Here is a 26,193-nt window from a genome sequence, read left to right as displayed (position 1 = left end):
CAGGGTAGTATCAGTGCTCAGTAATAAAGGCAATATGCTACAGTATCATTTCTGTAACAAAGGAAATTCTGGCACTTCAAGGTTCCCAGTGCTGCTGGCAGCCTTAACTGAGAGAAGGCAGCAGATGAACACACAAAGGGTCACCCCAAGTCTCGTGCAGCTCCCAGTATCCAGTTCTCAGCCAGTGGCTGCTGCTCATCCCACCTGCCCAAGGGCACAGCTGCAGACTGAACTCCAAACAAAGCCACTGGTGCCACTGTGGCCCAGCAGTGCCAGAGGAGCCCAGGTGCCTGTGGCAGCAGTGCTGGACTCTCCCTCTGCTGCACTGCAAGCAGGGGACACTGTGGCAGTGCTGTTCCACCAAAGCCCTTGGGAATACACTGCCACAATGCCAACGTCTCAACAGAGACCTTCACCCCTGCCCATCACACACCCTTGACATTTTGAATTTTCAATGTTTTTTCTCCCAGAGATCATCCTACCACATAGGCTGGCTTGTGAGCAGGACAATACCAGTCACAGACTCGTTGGTCTGTCACTGGTTAAACACAAGAAACTACTGCAAAGCTTTGCAACCCTTTCCCTCAGCTTTAAAAACTACTCAAAGTTGTGGCTTGGTTAAGTTCACTCCCTGAAAATAGGAAAAAACCCCATATTCTTTTTAAAATATTACTGTAGGAGGCAGGACCTCCAGTTTTTGATGTCTGGCATTCGATAGTATCAATCAGCAGGTAACTGCTCCTCTTTTCAAACACTGCACTGTGGGCCAAACTGGCAATTCCCATTTTGGATTATTTGCTTTGGCAACTAATGAGTTAAACCTTTTAAAGTTTTACTGCCATTTTATAGCAGGTTTCCATTTGAATGGCTAAATGCAAGAATGTCAGAGACATCTTTTACTTTATGGAATAGTAAGTTCATAATTCAAATTGCACATTGTTATGCATGAATTAATATGTCAGAGTCTGGAATAAAGGCAAATGGAACTATTGTATGGAATTCAGGCATATGTGCTTTGGGTTGGGTTTTTTTTAAACAAAGTCAATTAAGCTGCTTCCACTGATCAGTTTGGCTTGTAGTGCAAAGGTTTTTCTTTGTGTGAGAGGTTTTGCCACATTATCTTTTTTTTGTCAAAGTGTTTTAAAGCAGCAGGAAACACAGAAAGCATCTAAAACATTGATGCAAAATCAAGGAAGTCAACTCATTTCCTTCCTCGAGAATCTCTTCTAGTACATCCACCTTCACATACCTTGCTGTCTTTCATTCCAGCCAAGTGTTGGATTGCTCCAGATATTCCCACAGCAATATAAAGTTCCTAGGAAAAAACAAGAGAGACACATTTTTGGTCCCCACACCACAGACTCAGTAAGCTCTCACAAACTTTAATCCAAATCAATTACATGCAGTAGTTTGTACATCACAGTAGTTTTCAATACTAAAGGCAACTGATGATTGGTTCCCTTCCCACCCGGGGATGCAATGTGACTGCAGGAGAATCCCAAAGGAGCATCTAGCAAAGACAGATTAGGGGAAAAAATAAACCAAGTCTGCATAAAAACACATACAGTGCTGCTCAGCTGAAGGCCAGGACAATCCATGTTATCCATGACCCTGGAGATTCCCAAATGCTAAGGAAGAAAACCTTGGTGGAAAATGCAGTTGCCTAAAGAGCAAACCAAGGGTTTTGCTGGAAGCCCCTCAGAGCCTTTACCTACAACAATGCACAAAGCTGAAATTCAGGTGTTAGCCTTTGAAAGGCTCCCTAGAGAGCAGGATAAACCTTTGAGGCAGCCAAGGGGGCTGGTGCACTGCACAGCTGCAGTTTGTGTTCCTCAGCCCATGTTCCATGTCCACATGGCCTGAACCCTCCTTCCCCACAGAGTGCAGAGGGTGGCCCAGCTACAGCAGCTCTGCACTTTGGGGCTCCCAGTTTCACACCTCCATGAGTCTTACAGTCAAAAGAGATGAAAATGTATAGGTAAATAGATCTGTATCAGCTGTTTCATTCACAGCTGAAAACTCTTACTTCTCCTTGGGCTGAAGCCATCTATTCTATTAGCTCTACAAAACCAAGGGCATTTCAGCTCCCTGACAGTTTTTCCAATACCACAAGTCCAAGTAAGCAGTCAGAGCTGTACTCTTTAGCTAACTAATTTTACAGAAGAAAATTAAAGTTCACCAACTCATACTACACATGTGCTTAGAAAAGACACAGCCTCAAATACTGACATAATTTCTCTTTTAAAAACACCAGGAATATTCCTCATCTAAGAAAATATAAATCTAATATAACTCAAAAAATAATATGGGGGGCCAGGGAGGGTAAGAGGGTTAAAAACAATCTTACCACTGTGCAGCTGAAACTGCACTTAAGTGGCTTTGAGCATGGCAGAGCCAAGCCCAGCTGTGGGACATGCACAGAGCTACAGAGGAGAGTGGCAAACAAAGGTGTTCCAACAGACCCCCGGGGGCTTCTGCCATACAGAAGGCCTCAGAGTCATTACACCAATTAAAGGGAAAAAAGGAAGATTGCTTTCTGATGTTTCTACAGCTACAGACTCTGCTCACTATATTGTTTTTTAAAGAGGAATAGATAAATGAAATTTATGACTTTTTCTGTATTTTTGTACAAAAACTCTCTCCTGTAAAAGGGGAAATAAAGCAGAAACAAAGTATTTCCTATCAAAAAGGCTTCCTTTGAAATTGAAACATGGAATCTGGTCCGTGTACTTCCACAAAACCACACAGCCGGTGAACACACTCCAACTCCTTGGCCTCAGCAGGCTTTTACCAAGAGGATTACTATTGGAGGTCAGTCTGTTTTAACCACAGCTGCAATGTAACATAATATGTCTACATTAGAACTCATGGTAAGAATGCAATATTTTAATTATACCAAATAAAAGACCAGATGTTACAGGAGAAATTATTCTAAAGTCATGCTGTCTTTAATACAAGCTCTTTTTAAAGACACATTACTGTAATTTGATTTTTTTTAGAGCAATTCATTAAGTGCCAGTCATCCAGACAACCAGATACTCTTATCAGCCTGCTTAACATTGTGAAGTTCAATCTTTGGAAAGAATCCAGCTAACCAGGAGCCAGATGCCTATGAATATATTCTATTAAAATATCTTGGAAAGACAAGGATGTTTCATTAAAAGGACATTTGTAAATCACCAGGCTTGTTTAAAAGCCTTTATTATGCATCTAGGCCATGGCCTTCTAGGTTATGTGCTTTTGGCTCCCTGGTTCAGACAACTGGTCCTCTGACCCTGACAGGAGATCACCTCAGCAATGTTTTCATATAGAGAACACACAGGACAGCAGGGTTCTTATCAACACTTCTGTGCTGTAGAAGGGACAGGGCTGCTTAAATCTTAGTTTTAATCTATTCTGCAGTTCAGTAGCAGGGACTCAAAGGACCCACAATGTCTAAATGATAAAGCTTCAGGGCTGTTCACTGCTGTCCTGAAAAGAATTCAACTGGTTATCCAGAGAGGACATGAAGCATTGAGAAATTCAAATCCTTATTTCTTTTCAGAGTAATAACCTGGTTTTGATATTTTCCCTGTAATCACTAACTTCTATCAGGCCTATTGCTGAGTCCTGTCATTGCTGTGTCACAGTTCAAAGTCCCAGGTCAGGACTGTAGCCCCAGGCCTTGTGAAGCAGGGGAGGGAGGGAAGCAGAAAGGAGCTGGGTACCCCAGGGCAGAGTCCCTGCCAGAGTGTACTGGGCCGTGGCAGCACAGAGCAGCAAACTCTGCAAGGAGTCTGGGTCCTTCAGAGCTCATCTGGGCAGGACACCCACACGGGGCACAGAGCAGATGAATGTGAATCCACACCTCTCAGGGGCCACACATGGCTTTACACCAAGTCCCAGCTTTTGGAGCCCTGGAAGTTGCTCTGCTGTCAGGCAGATGATCCACAGCCCCCAATTACAGGAACTTACAGCAAAGTCCAGGGCATGGAGTAGCATTTGTCAACTCCCTGCTGGGCACAGGCAAATTTTCACTGAGGGGCTGCTGCCAGCACGGTGCCACATGAGAATGGGCAACAGAACAGCACACACACATTCCACACCAAGGGGCTCACAGCACTGGCAACAAATGAACTGCCAAAAGCAACTCTAGTCAAGGAAGTTAAAGTTTTGGTGGTATATGGACATGACAGGTTAGAAAATTGTCTTGGCTCTCAGGAACTTCATTTCACACAGGAAATACTGTGCAAGCCATGGCACAAATATTTTTATGCAGTCGCTGGCAGACATCAGCACAGGGAAAGGAGACCAGGGAAGAGCAGCATGGAGGGAACACATGGCACAGCACACTGAGTGCACCGAAGAGCCAGGACTGTGCCAAGCACAGCACAAGGAGGCACTGGGAGGCAGTGCCAGTCCAGATGTGCTGCTGCTGGAAGGGCTCGGTACCTCAGTGGTGGCACATGTGAAGGGGGCAGCAGCACCCACAAGGCTTCTCACCAGGGCTACAGCAGCAGCCAAGGGCACTCTGCAGAGGCAGTGACTGGCACAGAGGCCAAGAGGCTTTCATTGTCCTGCCACACAACGTCCTGCACAACTCTGACAGGACCCTGACAGACACCTCCAAATTCATAAGCACAGATTTGCATCACAACCAACCTAAAAAAACCCCACAACTCTAAATCCCAAATTTATCCTATTCAAAGTCAAGATTCCAAATCAAAAATCCACCTTCTCAGTTGCTAGTTCAAGTATTCATCTAGACTTATATTTTTCCAACAGAAACGACCATGGTATGCCTTAGAGTCATTACATGCTAATCATTTAAATGAAAAAAAATCCACCTTAGCCATCCCTAAACTCTATTTCTGCTTCAGACATACCCAACTTATAAACTGGCAGACCTCACATGCACCAATCTGCACCTCTGGCTCCCAAACCCATACAGCCAGTTCCATGCTGTTTGGATAAATGCACAGGAGTGCTGTATGTGGATGATTGCAATAACCAATATACCAATGCAGTTATTTTCCTTTGCATACAGACTCTTGCAATTATTTATAGAATAATTTGTGGCATAAGATATTACTTTGTTTATACCTATGAGAATATTTAAATATGCCTTGGGGCAGTTAAGGGATGTTTGCTTAAGAGAACTCCAAGAACAGTTTTTATCTCAGCTCCCAGAGCCTCTGGATGGTGCTGGGACAGAGCACATGGCAGCCACAGGTGCCCCACAAGCTGAGGTAGCTGCTTTGCAAGCATGTTGTCAGCTGCTATTGATTTTTATGACAATTCTTGAATTATGCTGAAAACCTCCAATGCACATCAATTTATCATCCTACCAATGGCATGCTTTTAAACAGGCCAGTTTAATAAACCCCTCTGGCATACACACTATTTTTAAAGGCAGCTCAGATATTTTATTTTCTTTGCAAGAATGAAAGGACAATGAAATTAGAAAGAAATCTTTGTGATCAAAATTGCTTTGTACTAGAGATTCCTTCCAATTACAAGCTATTAAGCCAATAAAATATTTTCTGGCTTGACAGTAGTTCATGTCTATTACACTGTATATCACACACTTCTCCAGTATGTACAGCTTTGATGCAGCTGAACTCACTCCATTCAAGAAGCACACATCACTGAACTAGAGCCCAACTACAGTTTCTTTTTCACTTTAAGAACCTTTGATCAGCCAAGCTGTGTAATTACTCTTAAGCGTGGTTAGGGTGTCTGCTGGAGTGCAGGGCCATACAGCAATTTTTTTTCCCCTCTCTCCAGGGAAAAGCACATCAATTGCTTTCAGCTAAATGCACTCACATATGAATATTTTAGTACAATTTAATGTTTCTGCACCAACCCCAAAGGAGCAGAGCATCAATTTGTGAACATAGTTTTCTTGGAGTTAAAAGCTACACTGGATAATGCAGGATGAAAGAGGTTGTCAATCCTTAGCTTTTTAGCAAGTCAGAGAAAGACAGTCTGTAAATTCAGTCCCAGCTGCATACAAACAGCTCTCTAAAGTTTGCCACCATAAAGCTACTTTTCAACAATAGTGAATTATCAGAGGAGATATTCCAAAACCAATTTCCCAAGCACAGTTGGTTTTCCCAATGCTATTCCCATCTGCTACCTACCTAACAGCCCCAACCATTTATAGCATGCAAAGTGCACCTGCTGGTCTGTTAATAACACCCACAAACCTGATGTACAAATAACACATTCCTACAAAGCACTCAGCTGAACAGAACAGAAATTATGTACCTTGCTTTTGAAGAGAGAAACTTTGCTATCTCAATATTCCCTTGTATGTGCAACCAATGAGGAAGTCACTAAGACCTTATCATTGATAAGCAAAGAGTAGAATTTTTTTTAAGAAAGTACAATCCAGACAAGAGGAGTGGCATTTCTCATGATGCCAGGGGAACTAATTAGTTTGTTCTGTTGTTAGTAACTTTAGGTAAGGGCCAGAGAACAAAAAAAGAAAAATACTAGAATAAAATATGCCTTGTTTCACTTTCCTTATGCTTCCTCACAAGAAGGGAAACAGCAGATAAACTAATCTGAACAAGCAAAGGATCTCTAAGAAAGCCATGGGAAGTAACACTCAAGGACAGTTAACATCCACTTATTACAAAGAAATACAAAATCCAGGAATTATGTCACTGATGTGACACTGTGCCTCTCCCTTCCTGCTACTCCCAAAGCAAGATGACAATTCCTAAGTGCTGAAAAGCCACTCACTGCAGTGAAAGGGATGCCCAGTAAAATACTGGGGCACAGAGAGGCTCAGAAAGGATCCCATCCTCTTGCAGAAGAGGGGGAGCAACAGCAATTCCACCGTTCTTGCACAGCTTTGGTGCCTTTCAGGTGAACCAACGTCTCACTCCTCAGGGTCTCAACTGAAGCCTCACCTCGAACAAGCCTCTTTTCCCTCACTGTTACTGTCAATTCCTAACAGTTGGAAATCTGCCTCCCTTGCAAGTTCTTCAATCTATTACAGCCACAGACATGCTCTAGCATAAACTGAGGCAGTGAAGCCAAGCAGTTTCCTCCTGGCCACCAAATCTGACCTACACTGAATTCCCCTCTGCCTTGCCTACCCAGGGTTTCCCAGCACATGCACCTGTCTTCTGTGCACTCATATCCCATCTACAGCTCAATCATTTATTCCAGTGTCAATTATTGCTACATCACATGTTTCCTAACTTGTGCCTTCCTGAATTTTCCACCTCAGTTTCTTGTCGTCTATTAGTTTTGTACCAAATGTTGAGAGTAACAAGGCAGCAGTAACTGAACACCTTAAAATAAAAAATAAAACTAAAAAAAAGAAAGTAGTTTTGCCAGCTGGGCAATCCTGCAGCAAAAACTAAGGCAGTTCTAGAGTTAGACCCTGAAAGAGCACGAATTTTAGAAGAGTGAACGTTTAAAGTCTGAAGAGAATAAACTAAAAGGACACCTTTCAGGCAGCAGCTGATCCTTCACAAGGTCAGAGGGTAACAGTATACACACATGCTTGCCAAAAAAAGCATCTCTCAGTGTCACTGAGGTTCTGGCTGTTCTGGGGACAAGCAGCTGAGTGTGAGATAATCCCAGTACAAGCCCACCTTCCCTCAAAAGCCAAGGGAAGGATATAATTAATTAGAATGGGCTGCAAGGGAGCACCTGGGAAGCCATGGGAACAGTTTGGGCATTGAGAAAGCTGCCTGTGGCACTGCAGTGCAGGACTCCCCAGCTGGATGGTGGCTGCTGCTCCAGGGGAAGTGTCCAGGCCCCACACTGTGCCCAGAGCCCTGGGAATGCACTTTTCACAGCCCAGCTGCCTCAATGGCCCTGCACCCCATCAGTGACCAGCAGTGACCTCCTTCCTGGCAGCCTGCACTGCAGAGGTCACAGCTCTGCAGCAACACAACCCAGGGAAGGTTTAGAGCAGTTGCTTTCCTTTTCTCACAAGTCAGAGTTTATTTTCTGGTTGAGTATCAGACAAACTGCACGAGTTCCTGAGAAAGCTTACACTGTGCTCTGCATGTTAGAAATGTTGCTAATTATGCCTTAGGTAAGGAAAGCTCATATTGAGCTGATAAATGAAGCATTCATGTTCCATTTACAAAAGTTTTAAATAACGGAAGAAAATATTTTCTACTTTCTTTGTTTTCCACACCTGTTTGTTCTTGTTTCTTTCTTTGTTTGTGAACATGAGAGAACTGGGAAGATTTTTTACTCTGGAAACTAACACCCCTGACTATTTGAAATTTCTTACCTAAAAATAGCAGTTACTCTGGGGTAATAGTGGTAGGCTTGATTTCTGTAGGGAATTCAGTATTTTCTAACTGGATATATTTAAGTTATATTTAGTAGTAGGCACTCATAGGAAGGATATTTTTATCCAAAACCAGCTAATTTGAACATTCTTACAAGGGCTTTTTCCTTCAACAGAAACTACATACAGTACTTAACCTGAGAATCACATTTCATTTTTCTGCAGAACACCTGCATATAAGAAATAGTGGGGGAAACTGGCTTCTAATTGTAAAAATATGCTAAAATGGTTGTCACTGATTAAAGACACTGAATATTAAATTGCTTTTTTTAATTAGGAAGAAAACATTTTATATTTTAATATATCCACTTATGTCTAAAAATTTCCTTCCTTCCATCTCAAATAATACAAATCAGCCTTCTTTTTCATAAGACAGAATGTTCGAATAGGAGTTGCAACCACCTGAAATCAAGAGGTTAAAAAAAAGGTACTAATAGAAAAATAATACACTGACTATTTTAACAACTGGACTAAAACTGTACAGAAGAAAAATTGTCAAAGCTCCAGTCAAAACCCAGCAATATGCATAAACAACAACATGAACAAATCCTTGAGGCTGAACAGTCCAGGGCTGTTTTGGAAGGGCAGATGTACTGCACAGAACCAGGGCTCAAACAGAGCCAAGGTGAAATCTGTGCTCTTTGATTAACTGCATCTTTCCATCACTTCAGTCAAATGAACTCCAGCTCACTGAGTGGCATCGTGTTTGTGTTTAACACCTCAGCATTCTGGAACACTGCTGTGCCTCTCAGGTTCTTCTTGGGCTCTGTCATGCACTGGCTGGGCTGCACTCTTAAAAACTGAAGCCAGTCACAGAATTATGAAGGACCAGTGTCCAAAACTACCCAAATGCTCAGCTGAAGGCACAGGGGTAGAAATGAGCAGCCCTTTCAGATCTTATTACCCAGCAGTCACACAGAAAAAGCAGCAGAAGCACCTCCCCTCTTCCTGAGCTTGTAACTAACCCTTGTCCCTCTGTAGTCTCAAACTGACCCAATTCCAGAGTCCTGGAAAACAATGCATTCCAATCCTCCACTGAGACTGGCCAAGGGATATTAATAGAAATGTAAGAGCACACACTAAGATACTTTCCCATCAGAAGCCAACAGCTGCACAGGAGAACAAGCGTGGCTCAGACTCCGAGTTTCTTCTATCTCAGACTCTTCCCCTGCTTAAAACCCACACACCCAGAAGGCACACAGCATGTCAACTCACAACTGAACACAAAACTCAGGCCTCAGCTACTCTGCCTGGTCACTGTTCAAACCTGCTTTGCAATTCTCCAGACAGAACATCATAAGCTCTCCCTGAACTCACACTGAGCATGTCTCATACAGGGAAAAAGCAGCATCTTCTGAGAACTGCTAAAATAGCCAGTGTCATCTTGACCTGACCAAAAAAGCTCAGTTCTTCTTCAAGTCAACTCTATTTTCCACTGCAGAGATTAATTTTCTAGCTGAAGTACCAAAAAGACAGCGAAGTAGAATTAGGAATGTTAAATTAAGAATTTGCAGCTTTCAACTGCTTCATATTTAAGATGCCTATCCAGCACACTGAAAAATTAAAATCTCTAGTCAGCAACTCTGTGGGCTTAGTATCAATTCAACTTGCACTCTCATTGCAATTAACATTTAATATTTTCTATATTTCTAAAGCACTGAATGCTATCCTTGCATGTATTTTAAGATCCAGACTAAATATCTGAAATTTGAAAGAAGAGGCATATAATTTCCAGTACTCTGCATAACTCACTATTTAATAAACACTTGCTAAGAAGTGAGGTGAGAGAAAAATGCATCAGCCTGCAGACAAATGGAGAACCATGCAACTGTGCCAGTTCAGATCATTTATGACACCAGAGTTTAACATTCATTCCTCAGTCCTGACTAAAGGCTTTTTAACAATCCTCCAGAAGAGGACAATGACAACACTGATGTGATCCTATGATGTGGCTTTATGTTCTTATGACTCTCACATGTTGCTATGGGCCCTCTGTGGCAAAATACAGCATTGTATCATCATCCAATACCAGCCTTTTTTGTTTCAACATAATTGTTTATGTGCCCTTGACTCTGGAAAGAATGTTCATTGTTGAGCCTTAACGCACAAACCAGAGCTGAGCTGTCTTCAAATTAATATTCTCCACCTCATTAATGGATAATTGGGTAGTGAAGAACTAAGGATGGTTAGTCTCATCTCATGCCCTTTCAAAATACACACTTAAGTGACACTTAGCTTATAGCCTGGTAAGCACAGAGTTGGGGTTGCTTTATAACCACAGAACCTCCCAGTTTCCTTACACAGCAGGGGTTAATATCACTGCTATCAAGATTTTGGAATGACCTTAGTCTTATGAAGAGGTTTGCTTCTCAGAAGGAGTGTTTTGTAGCAGTTGGTTACCATACAGATTTCCAGGTTTAAACACTAGCACACCTAGAAATAGCTCCACTCAGCCCCACAGTTATCATCAGATGGCTTCTGATGAGGCCTTCCAAAAAAGTGGCAGACATTTCTATCCACAACCCAAGACAGAAGAAATCAGAAGCACAAAACATCTTGTTCAAGAAAATCCAGCAGAGCTGACAACAGAATCCTAAGTTCCTATCTTTGACATCCAAGTATTACTCTATCCTGCTGATGTATTACCAGAAAAATAATGGTCATAGTTTGAATTTCTTAAATTTGCAGCAATGGCAAAGGCAAAACATTTCAGGATCCTATCAAGGCTTTGAACATGCACAGCTTTTTAGTATTATTTAAATTATTACAATTTGATGAATGCAGCAACTGAAATATGAGTTTCTCAACTAAGTTTCAGCTCACTCTTCCCTTCTGGTCTCATTAAGCCATTAACAAGTAAAAAGTTGTTCCTTGGTTCTGCTGCCATGCACAAAGAGCTGCTCGCTGAGAGGTGAAAGCTTTACTCCACGGTGGAGCTCAGTGTGCCCCTGAGAGATCACCACATCTCAGCAGGGGCTCTGCCCCACGCTGAGGTGAGCTACACTTGTACCTTCCTATTTACAAACACCCGAACGTGCTTCATCTGGCTACAGCTTTCCTTGTGTGTCCTCGGGTCACAGAGAGCAACGAAAGAAGTCTCACACTTCTGCACCACAGGAGGCCCCACACAGACACAGAAATCAGCTCCCTGTGATACTGGGATGCAGAAACAGCAGAAAAAGATGCAGCATGTTATTGCCCAATATTAAACCATTCAGAGTCTTGGTATTCCACTCTACAGCAGCCCAATCTGTAGACTACTCTTCTCTTACATTTCTTGCACTTTCATTTCTTACAAAAATTTTGCTTTGACCGTACTGCAATAATCCAGAAACAGTTACTAAAAGCTTTTTAAAAATCATCACCTGAAGAAAACCCAGAACACACAATTGCAAGAGATCAAGCCACAGACTGATATAATTTTGAGTTTATGTCAGTAATGATATCTTGTAGCATGTCAATGCCAGCTGCTAGGAAGCTGAAAAAGGATCAGGTATATATGAAAAACTGCAGCATGCAAACCCCCCACAAAGCTGTGTCAAAACACATCCCATTGACCCAAAGAAGAGAATTTTGTGCCAGCTTGCTTCTGTCATTTTATACACACACTGTCAAGTGACAGTATCACAGTGGGCACACTGATGTTCCTGGCAGGCCCAGAATTAAGACTCAGCTCATCTCTAAGTGCTTGCTCTGAAGGAAAATGCATGCTAGAAACCATCCCAGCTCTATGATGAGAAGTATTTCCATACTTACTGGTGCTACTATTTTGCCTGTCTGTCCAACTTGCATGTCATTAGGAACAAAGCCAGCATCAACAGCTGCACGGGAAGCTCCAACTAGTTGAAAGAAAATATTTTCAATGTTTTCTTTTAAAATATTTGCAAGCCAAATTTATATCACCATAAAAGCCCACGTATTTTACTGAAGAGTCCCACACTCTAAGGGCATGTATTTAAAAACTTCCCTCTTAAAAGCTCTTATGGTAATCCCTCTCTATACCACTAGCTAAAAACTTCCAAATACTAAGTGCTAATGCACTTCATAAGCAACAGGAAATCCCTACTCCCAGCACCAAAGGGCCATATATTTAAAACCAAGGATTTCATTCTGGCATATTTCCACGATTTTTTCTTGTTGCATTGTCAAAAGAAGATTTTCCCATAAATGCCTTCCCAAAATGGTCTTTTAATTCTGAATGGAACATATGTGCCATCTTGTATTGCTATGAATCTCAAAAGTCAGGCATGGTAAAGAAAAATATCAAAGTAAACTCAAAAATGCCATACGGGCATTTAGTTAGAAAAAACACCAATTTAAAAAAACTAAGCCAATCATGTAAAACTATAAATGTAAATGGTAAAATTAATGGAATTAAAACGTTAAAGCAAACAGTTTCTCCTTCTTTCCCAACCTTTATACAAAATACTTTGCTGAAACGTTGTATATGGTTGATCTCCTGTTAGTACAAAAGCACAGCAAAAGCACAGAGCCACTCCAACTAGGACAATGTGAATGGGGATTCTGTAAAGAAGCAGTAGAAAAGGATGTATGCAGAAAGTATCAGCTCTTCAAAATGAGCTATGAAAACTTCACTTTTTGTTTGCAAGCTTCTGTTCTGGAGATTTGAGAAGCACAAGGAATAGTACAGGTTAATATTCTGCTTCATACACAGGCATTTAAGTATAGTTGACAGAACTTTATCTATTACTAAACTAAGAGCATTTTAACCATTTGACAGAGACATGAAAATAAAAGACTTGAGATGAATCCCAGCTTTAATATGACCTGTTCAAATATAATAAACAGGGTTAAAAAATGGAGGAAAACAAGTTTACCTGCAGCATGCAATTGATCCGCAAGGTCATACAACAACTTAAAATTTTCACCACTCTTCAAGCCCCTCCCTTAAAAATTAAGAAAAAGAAGATCAAGAAAAAAGAACATGTGTTTTAAGATTTTTTTTCTGCCTGTGTAAACTTTCTGTATGAGTATTAGCATTTGCAAAGACTCAAAGATGTTTGCACAGGGTATTTTTGGATACATTACTAACCAGTATTTAATATTTGGAGATTTAGCTTTTGTCTTTGCCATTAATATTTCATATGTATAAACCAATACCACTCTGTCTTGTTTACTTCCTGCACATAGTACCATCAAGGTCATTCTCCAAAACCAGGGAAACAGCATTTTTTAACTAATTTGTGCTCCCTCTGCTGGCTTCAGGAACAAAACACTGTAGTGGGATTAGTAAGAAATCATTTTAGCTGTAGCCATAAAATCACAGTCTATCACTTGATTCCTAAGGAGCAGAATACAATCAATACAAGTTTAAAAATCATTAAGGTCATTACATAGTAATGGTCAGACTGACCGAAATGATCAGCAGTAATTTTAAACATTATAAATTTCCATTTAAAAAACACTTCATATTGCTAAAATTTTACAGAGGCTCACCAAATATGACAGTGTTCTTACAAAGCCTCCCAGCATATGCAAAAGTCATATTTTACCTCTTCACAAAATATCCACGTTGGGTGCTTCCCCAGTGGCCCCGTGGAATATTTCAGAATTACATCATAATTTCTTTTTTAAAATGTATCACACAGCAGCGTTGTGCTACAGATAGGATTTACCAAAAGGCACCACTAGTTCAGTGCAACATCAGAGATTTTAGGGTGCCCCACTCACCCCCTGACACAACCACTTTGGCACTGGTGAGCTCCGGCCGGTCGCTCTTCGTCAGCTTCTGCTCGATCCATTCCGAGATGCCGACGGGTGGTGGAGGGGTCACTGTGTGCACCAGATGAACCAAATACCCATGAGGAAAATGAGAAAGCATCTGTTTTCAAGCTGAAATCTGAGCTTAAGCTGAATTCAAAGTTCATTCTATAACCAATTCTGCCACAAGCTTTTGCTGGGTCTCGGCAGTTGCTCCTGCTCTAAGTAACAAGGCTCGTTCACCAGCTGTGTTTAGGGCACTAAAAGGAATTCTGCTGTACCAGTGTTACACACTGACACCAAGCCAGCAGAACAAGTGTGAGCAGACAAGTCAATCAGGCAATGCACCAACAGTGCAATACACTGACTCCAGTAAGGTGTGACTTCTACCATCCACAGACGTTAGGAAATACAGGATGGGTCATAGGAACTAAGCCACAAAACAAAAGGCCCACAGTGAAAAACAGCAGAGCTCACCAAACGTGGAACAGGTTGGTTGTGAAGTAGTTGTGAAGTCTGCACCTATGGAGACACTCTCAAAGCCTGACTGGACACAGTCCTGGGCAACCTGCTCCATGGAGCTGGACTAGATAATCTCTAGAGATCCTTTCCAACCTCACCTACTTTGTCATTCTGAGACTGGATTTCTCAATTAACAGAGCTACACTGCCTTCATTAGATTGTAAATTAAACTGATACAGCTAAAACTGATCTAAAACAACAACTGGGTGTTCTCAAATCTATTTAAACTGCCACAAATCTAGCTTGATGTAATGACCTATCTCAGTTGCAATATGATTAAACCAAAACTGCAGAAAGCCAAACACTTCTACTTTTGCTCAGTCTTGTTTTGAAAACCAATCTGGTTATTCGGACAGCTGGAAATTGTCTGTCCTTAGTTTCAAGACTGCAGTGGCAGAAGTTTAGGCAGAGAGTGGAACAAGCACGGATTTCAGCAGATAATCTCAGTTTCTGGCCAAAGAAAGGAAGTAACTGTGCAGATAATCCATATCTTCTCTTACCAGACACCACTAAAAAGTGCAAGCCCCTGTAATTAAAAGTATAAAGCTAACATGACAATCAGTTTGCTTTGACAAATACTTCTTCAAAACACCACCATGCAGTGAGCAAAACTAGCTCTAGCAAATAAAACAACAGCATCCCAGAACAAATACTCACACTTTTCTACACTGGCACTACCACCACTCACTGGTGCAGCCTCAAATGAAGTTCCCCGTACAGTAAACACTTTGACTGCTTCATCACACTGCACAGTGCAAATAATATTTCCTAAAAAAAGTCACATTAAAAATTTGAAGATTATCAGACATACTGTGCTTTAAACAAAAAACAAAACCAAATCAAAACCACGTTAGAAGTTGTACTAGAATATGCAACATCCACTAAGGTACTTCCCAAAATTGCAGTTTTAGATGACTACAATTTAGCACTTAATAAATAGAGGTTACAAATACTTCAATTTACATTTTACCCCCATGTTTCTAAAATATGAATACAAATCCTCTATTTTTAAAGGATACAAAGCATTCAAATCATCTCTTATGAATGGGCTTTTAAATTTCAGAAAGGATAAAGAAACAACTTGGAAAATTATATTCTTACACATAAAGAATGTCTATAATTCAAAGTAGATCTTTTATCCTGTTGCATGAATTCATCAGAACTGAAGACAATGAGGCCTCCCTCAAGTATCTGTGGGACTGTGTTTCCCTCTATAATATAATATAATATAACATACAATACTTCACACTGGAGGCTACAGAGAATGCTAAAAGAAAAAATGCTGCAACTTTTTTCTAAACAAACTATTCATAAACAAAGTCATCTTGAAACTGTGATTTAATGGGAAGCAACTTAAAGTGCAGCACAAAACCACATTCTGGTACTGTAACTCAAAATGTAATACCCTGCTGGTACATGTGTTACAATCTTTACAGTAAAATTAAAAAACACAAGCCAATGAGCTCATATCTGAAATAAAACACAGTGTCAGCCAAGCATTAGAGAAATAAGACTGAAAAAATAATTACAAATTAAGTTAATATTATAAATAATTCGTTCAATGTCTTCATAATTAGAAAAAATAACCCTGTGGTATCTTAAATCAGAACTAATGCTAGTCCTATTAAATAAAGCTGGACAATTAGCCTGATGTCTCACTCCTTCCAAAATCTGATCAGAAGGGCATTAACAAAAACAGTGCAAGGAAAGGATGTGACCAAATTCTGTTCCTTAAGGTGACACACCTGGGTTTGACATGCTGCTACCAAAGCCTTTGGAATTACTTGTTTTCTCACACAGGGAGCATCATGTTCATCCCCGAGGTTAATTTTATATGAATCACAGCAATTGAGATTGTAAAGTGATAATTCCTATCATACTCCAAGGTTTTGACAATAGGATCATGTAGAAGAAGTAGCAGTACTGGATTCTTCATTGGACAAACACCACACAGCTTTTGTGATTACCCACCTGCATAGATAGTTCTCACAAAAGTATCTGGGGATTTAATTTCAATAATGTCAGAAACAGGGGCAACATCAAGTTTGCCAGCCACTCTGGGAATAAGATTCTAGAAATCAGAGATGAAAAGTTAGCAGAGTAAATGCTAAGTAAAATGTACATGGTCAGTAAAAGAACACTGCTGACCCGATTTTAGCTTCATCTAACGCTGTCTCTAAGACATACAGAACTAAGATTTTTGAAGGGCCACTCATGTAACTTCATAAAACCCCATTACTGTAATAACATTAGACATTTTATGAGACTTACTGTAAGTAAACCCTTAATTCAATATCTTAAATTACGAGACTTATTTGCTTCAAATGTTCTAAAACTGAATATAGATGCCATTTACTCAGAAAATTGACAGTTATGGATTGCTGAGCTCTTGGCACTTCAAGAAAAAAAAAAGGTGCTTTTGGAAGTTAGATGCCAGAAATGATAGGAAAAAACCCTCTGCATTCTTCCCTCCAAAGCAAAAAAAAAAAAATATATATATATTAAAGTATATATTCTCTTGCTCCAAAATTTACTCTGGAAAATTACTTAGCACCTTTAGGAGCAGAAAGAAGGATAAAAAGAGCAGCAGAAATGATGAAGAAATCAAAGATGATTGTTTGCTTTTTGTCTGCCTCTTAATCTGGTATGAGAAAAAAGGGCCCAGTTCTGAAATCTTTACTCACATGAAGCACTCAAAAATGGCAATATAAGGTTTAAAGCAAAAGCCATTAACTCATACTATGACACTGCAGTTCCAAAAAAAAAAAAATTAAAAAACTAAGGCTTAAACTACATAAAGATTTCTCTTAGCAGAAATCCAAGCATATGGATTGACATTGATTGGAAGTGAAAACAGTCAGATGGAAGCCGATGTCATTACTCGTCCTACATCGGCAAGATTTCTGAAGGATCCTTTTTCTCTCATTTAGCTGCACCACAATGTTGCCCAGATTCTTAGTACTGAGGCTCTCCGTGTACTTATAAACACATTCCTTAAAAAAAAAACATTTTGAAAAATTGTATTTTCATTAAAAACCACCCTGGCTGTGACTTAGATCCCTGTTGTTTATCGATATTTACAGACATTTCAATGTACATCACTTATACCACAGATGCAAATCCCATTCCAAAAAAAAGTTTGCTTCCAATAGGTCTGCACACTTTCATTTCAACATGAAAATAACAGATTTCTCCTCTCGATTTGCTGTGCTTTTCCTTACAATTTTCATGCTTTCAGATCACGTAATCTTGTTTGCCTTCTCGTACATTTTGCCTTGTGTCCATAGGAATGGCTGGTTACCACAGAGTATTTTTTTCTATACTATTTTTTTCACATCATCTCATAAAAGAACTCAAAAATGAATCATGAAATCTAACTAATGACCTCTTCAGCAAACTACTGTAAAATAGTTTGCAAATGCAAAACTGTCCATGGCTGATCTCTCTCAGGCCTTTGATTCACACTCTTACATATAGCAGTGTCTGTCTCTTTTCTACAAGAACTTTTTGATGCTCTTTGATCTACTTACCTTCCCAAAGGCAGATGCTCCAGCACAAATGTGGGTATAATTAAATTTTTTATGAGTTTCCACAATCAAGGGAGTCAGCTCCTCTGAGAATAAAAATATATTGCTCAGAATTTAGAACCATCTTCTTTTCGACCACAAATACACAAATAGATTTCTTTTGTCAATAGGTAGGAACAACTCTCACCTGCTAGAAATCCCTTGTACACATCATGCTGAGCCACGAGAACTTTTGCAACACCCTGTACTTTGCTGAGTTCTGATGCTACCTGTGATTACAAGTGAATTATTAGTTTGTGTTTTAACAGGCAAACACGTAACAAAGGAGTCCCCACTGCAAACAGCTCACAGTCTATAGATTAGTAAAATCAGAACCAAAAGTACATGAATTTCCAAATCAGAACAAACCTGGAATAAAATGCATATCTTCTGAGCCACAGCCTCACGGGATAATGAGAATGAATTTGAATAAGAGAACTACAGAGCAAATCAAACTGAGGAAAACTTGCCTCCTGCATGCAGGGCTCCACACTGATCCCTGCATTTTTCACAGCAGCCAACAACAACCACACTTGAGGATTATTGCTCAGTGTTCCAGTACAATCACCAAGAAACCAATCCTACATACTTTTAGACCAGTCAGCATCTGCCATATGAACAAATACAAATGTACGACGCTGGTATGATTTTTGTCCAAATTCTAGGAGCAACCCTTTGTTTGCATCTGACTTTTTGCCCACTGAAGCAATGTGTATTTTCAATTTATATTTATGCATTTTTTTCGTTTGAATTGGCACAAGTGAAGTTTAAATGATAAAAGGGTTACTCCAGATCAGAGAGAAGAGGAGTGACAGCGAGGTCTGGAGACCACATGCATCGTCCGAGAACCAGCGGAGTTTTACTCAGCTTGACGAGTATCAGTTTACCCTCAAAAATTAACAAAAGGAAATAAAGAAAAAAATCCCTAATAGCTGCTGCAGAATATCTGTTTGAGTCACTGGCTCTTAAATAAAAATCTCTAAACTTTCATTTTTTATACAATACTTTTCCCCACCCTTACAGACTCCATATATTTAGCATTAAAACAAACAAAACATTCACAATCATTTTTCTCCTATGCAAGTGCACAGAATAAGGAAAATTAAAAACACACGACAGGGAATTCTTTCTTTTTTTCTTTTTCATTTTCTTGATTTAGATAACTATTTGCTTCATCTCCAGCTCAAACACTTGAATAGCTACTGAGGTTTCTCCACCTATTTGTGAATAAGCTGCTCTAAGTATGCCTTCTTCATGAGATACTACATGTTGCTTTCAAAATAACAGTTCATACACACTATGTAAATATTAGGCATAGTTTTTTGTACTTCTACTGTTCAAACAATACCAAGTCATGCTGGAATAAAAGTGCCATTAGTGTAGTAACTACACTGTCTCTAGAATTGGCACATAGAAATTACACTAAAAATACACAGCTAACATACAAGGAACTTTTTACATACATGAGCTGTGGGATAAAGTCAAGGAGCACTAATTTCAGAATTTCAGGTTGCAAACACTCTCCACACAATTAGTGATTGGTTAGTAAAAGCAACTTGCTCAAAAGCCCAATTTATCACCGTTGTTTCACTTCTGCTGGTTTCCATTTAAACAAGCACATTTAAACAAGCACTGCAATATTTGTCACTTAAACTTTACAGAGATGTATCTTGTTTTAAAAGTTAAGTGTCCTTCAGCCCTATAAAAATTTGCTTGCTCAAGCATGTAAGAACTGTTATTGATACCATCCCCTGCGAAATGAAATCTATATTCCCATTTTCTCTTTAGAAGAGAAGCAGTTCCAAGTGCAGGACTTTCCTGGCAGATTAGCAACTCCTGGCACGGTTTCTCCTCACTTCAGATTATTTTTCGGGCTGCCCAAGACGCTGCCAAGTATTGTTTCACTGCATTCTTTATTCCATTGGTATGAAAATAGCATTTCCTACCTTGTCACAGCTGGTACCGGCCACCAAACAAGAGACGTCCCCTCCCAGGCGCTTTGCCGCAGTGATGGCATTGAGGGTGATGGGCGTGACAGACTCATTGTTGTGTTCTGCCACCACCAAGGTGCTCTGAGACCTCCGCAGCACCGACGCCTGCAAGGAAGGGACACACAGCGGTTGGAAACTTAGCACTGAAGTCAAAACTGCTCCTCTGAGCATCCAAGGCTTCCCAGAAATAATCGTAAAACGCTGTTGTCAAACAAAACAGGCTCATTCTAGATAATTTTTATAAAGTAAAGAGAATACATAGAGTGATACAAAAAAATAAACCCGCTTGACTTCAGCTTGTCTGTAACATACTGTGCCTAAATTGAAACTCCACAGGAAAATACTGAACTAAATTAAGAAAAACATTTTAACACATTACATTCAAACTCAGTTGATCAACTTAAGCAAGGACCTTAAAGAGTGAGGATTAGACAAGCAAGAGTAAGACACAAGGAAATCAACAGTTGCAAATAAATATTTACTTGGTTTTCTAGGGTGGTTCTCTGGCAGTGTTTTATTATAAGTTTTAAACAAAATCTAGCTACAGAACACACTTTTATATTTAAATACATATAGAGGCAAAACTTTATGCAGAGGCATAAACTTTATGCAGCAGGGGCTCACAGCCTGCAAACACACTAGGAGAAATCTTTATAGGCATCAGGTCCACTTTCCCCTCTTTTCCTTTAAAACATCTGAGCACTTAGTCTACCACCACAATTGAATGGTCCTTAAATAACAATTTTGACCAATTCACCACCCATACACAAACTTGAACTTCTAAAATAAAAATGAAAGAAACAAAAATGAAAGCAACAAAAAAAAAAAAAAAAACAGATGAAAAGGCAAAAAGCTGTCATAAAACTAAACCAAAATAGTCTAAATTCTGAGACCTTCCTCTCTAATATTCAGGTATATATGTGAGAAGTGTCATTCCTCTAATACTAGAGTAGGAAAAACATTTTGGATGGGAACAGGAATATCGTCCCTCAAGTGTTTGTTTACCCTACATAACAACTGAATACTCAAGTTACGATCAGTGTAGGGTGGAACACATGGAAAACCAAGTAAATTCATTAATATAACCAAGGACAAAAACTAACATAACACTGAAGATGCACAGCCAAACACTACTTTTTTAAACTTGCATTCCAACCCCATTTCCCCTCATGCTAAATATGCACTTGTCTACAGCTTCAAATAAAAAAAGCTTCAGAAAATATGAGAGGCTCAAATTTGCATCTGGACTTCAACCCCACAAAGTCTACCAATGTACTGAATTTCAAACACAGAAATCAAATCCCAAGGACTTCCCTGAAGCTAATCACAGTGCACAAAGAAAAAATACAAAGATAAGTTTTTGCAGAATCTGGATCATAATTTGTCCTTTTGATTAAAACAGTAAGGATTCTTGTAGAAGTGCCCTGCATTTAACCTCTCATGCTTAAGGTTACTTGCTGTGATTAAATATTCTAAGCTCCTTTGAAACCTATTGCCAGTAACAAAATATTTACTGCCACTATAGATCAGATGCTGTATTTTTGATTATGTTTCATACATCATTTGCAATAAAAGTTAAGAAATTTTAGTCACCATTTGAAGAAAAAATCCATGCCTTTGTGGCAAAAAGCCCATTCTCCAATGATTTACAGTTGTGTCATGGGTAAAGTGGACCATACTCCTGGAAAATCCTCAAGTTTTCAAATTTCCAAAGGGAGACACATGCATTTTAAACATACACTCATTTCTGCCTATATTATAATTTTTTCCTTAAATAAGCACTGCACCACCACCATCATTCTGTCAAACCATTCTTAAATAAACTGAGAAATAATTGTTTTTTAGCCAAAACGAATATGAGCAATAGAAGTTGCTTGAGCAGACTGGCTATTACAGCATTATTATTATTATTACTATTATTTCTAAACCAATATTTCTAAACCAATAATTCTACATTTTATATTTTTGGGAATATACATAATATGCACACCAACAAGTCACTTCATGGATGACATTTCTAAACATAAAGACAAGACCAGATTCAAAATAAATTTAAAGTCACATTATATATTATGGGTAAAAATCTAGATGACAAACAAGATTTCTAAGCGAGTCTGAATTTTATATACTGAGACACATTAAATAATTTTCTCAATAAACAAAACTAAACCAAATTTGTTAAAATAAAGAATCTGCAGTAAAACCAGAGGGTAATTCATCAGTCATATGGTCCTGAAAACTAAGAATCTGCAATGAGTCAATGAGAGGACAGGTAGTTATTTTGATGAAGTTACTGTCCAGCTGCACGTGTGGGAGAAGAGCCCATTACTTCACTGCCATCATTCCTGCACTTGGGCAGGATGTCTACTTTGAAGCCTAAATAAAATAGGAAGGTAGAGAATAAACCTAACCAGCTGGCAGCAGGGAAAGAAAGCACAAGAAATAAGACACATAGATCAATCAAACTATTGAAAACAATGCCTTAAGAAGGAGCAGCACTCAGTACTTGTGCCATGGAAGGTTCCTGGTGAAAAACAAGCTTTGGAAAATCAGGCTACCCACAGAAATCACCTGTAGATAAGTATCCCATCAACTTGGGCAACTGAGGAGCTTCTGCAGCATGACAACAGGTAATGACATGCCAGCAACAGGGAGGTAGAACTGGGAAGTTTATTTTCCTCAGGTTTAGGTACAAATCACAGCTAGACACCTTTGTTTCCTCTACAGCAGAAACATCTGCACTTCCTCTCTGGTGGAAACTCTGGACATTGACTCAGTTTATACCAAACTAATATTTGCTAATGAAAACCACCCAGATTTTCCAACTTCCCCTTCCCTCCCCAGTATTTACTGTAGAGCAAACTTGGCCTCTGACTTCCAGATGTCTAAAAGTTGCTAAGATTAACTCTGATGTGCAGTATTAATCAATTAAGCCACTTGCAAATAGCCACGGATTCACTGAACTGATGGTCTCAAGTTACCCCAAAGCACCGTTTTGCTCCCCACTGAGAAACCCATCAATATTTTCCAACCAGAGCACAAAAAAAGTAAGTAAAACATCTGGATTTCTGGGCTTGAGACAAAATACGGATATTGGTCACTGCTATGTCACAACACAACATCAGCAATCTGGGCACATCCAGCACACGTGCACGGGTAAAGCCAACACCACACACATCCAAGGCCCCTGCTGCATTTGCACAGGTGATCTGCTCTCCCCACAAAGCCACTGCAAACTGAGCATCTGTTGGTCTTTCAGCACACAGACAGGCAACCTGAGCAGCACACATGCCCAGCACCTCTTCAATACAGATTTGCTGCTTGTATGCTAAAAAACATTTGTATCAAGAGCTGGAAAAACCCAGAGAGAAGTGTTGTAAATCTCTGCTTGCTGCTGGGTGGGATTGGTGTGCAGCATCTGTAGCCCCTGCTGGCAACAGTGGTGGCTAACTGCCTGCAGCCTGCTCCAAGGACACTCATTAATAACACCAGAATTAGGAAATCAGATCTAACCAAAACATGTGGCAGGCACAGCAACACAAGATGGGTCAGCCAAGAAGTTGTTCCAAGAAATGCAAGAGATGCAGCAGGTGAATATTACATAGCCCCATGCTCCAAATATGCATCAATAAGAAACAAAGTTCTAGAAACTTCACCTGGGAAAATGACGTTTGTCTCCCTTCAGAAGAGCCACTGGAAGTTACAGGAACAAAACCAAAACAGATATTCACAAGGCACAGCACCAAACAACTGGACCTACAAAAGTATCTCTAGAGATGATTTTCTTAGCTGTAAAAGCAAACTGGCCAGAAGCTAAAACCTGAAAACTGCTTATTAGGAATTCTGGATCTCATGAAGAACCGTTAACACTGGACAAAGAAGGTTCCCAAGAAGGAACCCCAGGAACTAGAAACTGAGCTATTACTAAAGATAAGGGCTACATTTTTAAACAACAAAACAATGCCTAATTCTAGTAAGACACAGTTATGTAGCTATAAAACTTTAAATAAATTTGGTAAACTCAGGGAGAGAAGGAAACTCTAGCTATAAAGCATATATTTCTAGAACCTCTCTAAAGACCCAGTTACAAAAGAGGTCTAAGAGACAGTTCTGTAACTGGAGGAAACACTGATTAGAAAAACAACATTAAAGATACCTGAATTAAAAAGGAGCTGTAACTGCAGCAAAGAGCAGCAATTTTAAAAAAATCTGCAAAAAGGATTTTGCAATCATAATAAAGACTTAACATTACAAAGGGATTGCAGCAGCAAGAACAAGATGTAATACACAATAAACGTCTCCAAATACACCCCTTGCAAACCATTAATAAAAATCAACAAAGCTATTTTGAAATAAAGACAACATTGAGTATATTTCAACACGGCAGACTCCCTAAATTTCTTATTCCCACCTCTGCACCAACTTTTTGTGCACTTGCAGTCTCATTCCTCCTCAGTACTCCCATCTTTAAGTTATACAAACTCCAACTTTCCTTCCTGCTCATATTTGACAGGTTTCTCTCATCTTTTTCTCTAGACTCCACTCACTCTTGAAGTATATCAGTACGGCTAAACTTTGCACTTTTCAAAACGTGAACCAGACTGTTTCACTTCTGTCACAGACTACATTGTTACACACATGCTGAAGCGGCACACAATGTTTTACTGGCTTCATTTTATAAAGTTACTAATTTAGATGTGTATGGCTGAAAACTAAGGAGCTGAACTCACATGTGCAGGCCATGAAACTGAATTGTGCAGCGAGCAAGTGAGTAAAGTACTATTTACATAGCAGTACCATATGATTCAGACATCAAGACCTTTGCTCTACAAAGCCTGCAGCCTAACAACAACTGAGACGTGCCCATGACTATAACAGTTAGAATCTTCTGCTTAATTCAATCACATCTGACCTAGTCTACCTTTACTCATCTTTTAAGAGATTTTTATCACCTGAAACTATTTCATATGTTCATAACTAATATTTTAGAGCTGTACTGAACTGTAATACCTGTAAAGGTCTTAGAGAGCTCAAAAAGAAACTTTGAGATTTAAAGTTGTTTACGAGGGTTATTTATACACTATTCTAGTGGAGAGGGTATCTCCTGGTGCATAGTAAGAGACTGAGCAGATATTCGGGGACACCTCATGAATCATCTACTCCAATTAACCTTGAGTTCACCTAGACCTTGGAAACACAGCCACAATGACACAACGAGCAGCAAATGGCCTCCAAAAGCCCAGCACTCCTCCCAGCGGAGCAATATGAAGGGCAAACTGCAGAAGCAACAGGTGTTCATTATTAGCTACATCCACAGGTTGTGATAATTAAGGCAATCACATTTCTGCTCAGGTGTGACTGAGAAACGCTGGATTAACCTGCAATAGCTCAGAAAGCCTCTCCTTGACTCACAAATATTTTTCTAGTGCTCTTAAGAGTTTACAGAAACAAACTTGAGAAGTCTTTTCCACCTGTTACTCAGTTTGTCCTGCTCAAAGGTGGATGCGAGCGAGCACTCTCAGAAGTTCAGGACTTTCCTGATGCCTACGTTTGCTTTCCACACGGGACAACAATCCTCAACTCCTGCCTGCCGTGACCGCTGGAAAGGGCTTCTGGAACACCCTGTGTCCACTCGGAAACTTTATTTTTAACGGGCAGAGCGGGAGAGGAGTCCAGCGGAGAAGTCCGACCCCGGCGACGCGGGGCGCTCGCCTCTCAGACACCCCCTCGACCACCGCTGCTGGGCGGGAGGAGCTCGGCCCGCGGCCCGCCCCGCGCCCCCTTCGCCCCGCTGGGCAGGGCCCGCACGGCCGGGGCGGCGGGAAGGCCCCGGTCGGTGCCTGAGGGCTCGCCGCGCCCGCCCCGCACTCACCGCCCGCCGCAGCCGCTGCGCCGCCACCGCCCGCAACATGGTTCCGCCGGCCCGCAGCGCGCCGCTCTCGCGAGACTCCGCCAGCCCCGCCCCGCCGCCCCATTGGACCGACCGCCCGGCCAATGCGCGCCAGCGGCGGCGAGGCCGGACGGCAGCGGGGAGCGCCCAGCGGCAGCGATTGCGGCCCGCGGAGCTCGCACGGCCGGCTGTCCTGCC

At 40.5% G+C, this 26,193-nt stretch overlaps 1 protein-coding gene across 1 annotated transcript in view; it reads right to left on the bottom strand.

The window, feature by feature from the left end:
• ETFA (electron transfer flavoprotein subunit alpha) overlaps positions 1-26,075 on the bottom strand; it is a 29,037-nt gene extending 2,962 nt beyond the window's left edge. The window contains exons 1-10 of the mRNA XM_014879145.2: positions 25,978-26,075; positions 20,061-20,210; positions 18,263-18,344; positions 18,079-18,161; positions 16,520-16,619; positions 15,206-15,316; positions 13,997-14,098; positions 13,144-13,212; positions 12,062-12,144; positions 1,250-1,315 (exon numbers count right to left, since the gene is read on the bottom strand). Of these exons, the coding sequence (XP_014734631.2) occupies positions 1,250-1,315; positions 12,062-12,144; positions 13,144-13,212; positions 13,997-14,098; positions 15,206-15,316; positions 16,520-16,619; positions 18,079-18,161; positions 18,263-18,344; positions 20,061-20,210; positions 25,978-26,016 (885 nt within the window). The 5' untranslated portion in view covers positions 26,017-26,075. The remainder of the gene's footprint in view (positions 1-1,249; positions 1,316-12,061; positions 12,145-13,143; positions 13,213-13,996; positions 14,099-15,205; positions 15,317-16,519; positions 16,620-18,078; positions 18,162-18,262; positions 18,345-20,060; positions 20,211-25,977) is intronic.
• Positions 26,076-26,193: the final 118 nt, after the last annotated feature.

The sequence above is a fragment of the Sturnus vulgaris genome, chromosome 13 (assembly GCF_052056855.1).
Source record: "Sturnus vulgaris isolate bStuVul1 chromosome 13, bStuVul1.hap1, whole genome shotgun sequence".
Classification (NCBI taxonomy): Eukaryota; Metazoa; Chordata; class Aves; order Passeriformes; family Sturnidae; genus Sturnus; species Sturnus vulgaris.
Note: the sequence above shows the minus strand (reverse complement) of the source record. Positions and strands in the feature narration are given on the sequence as shown.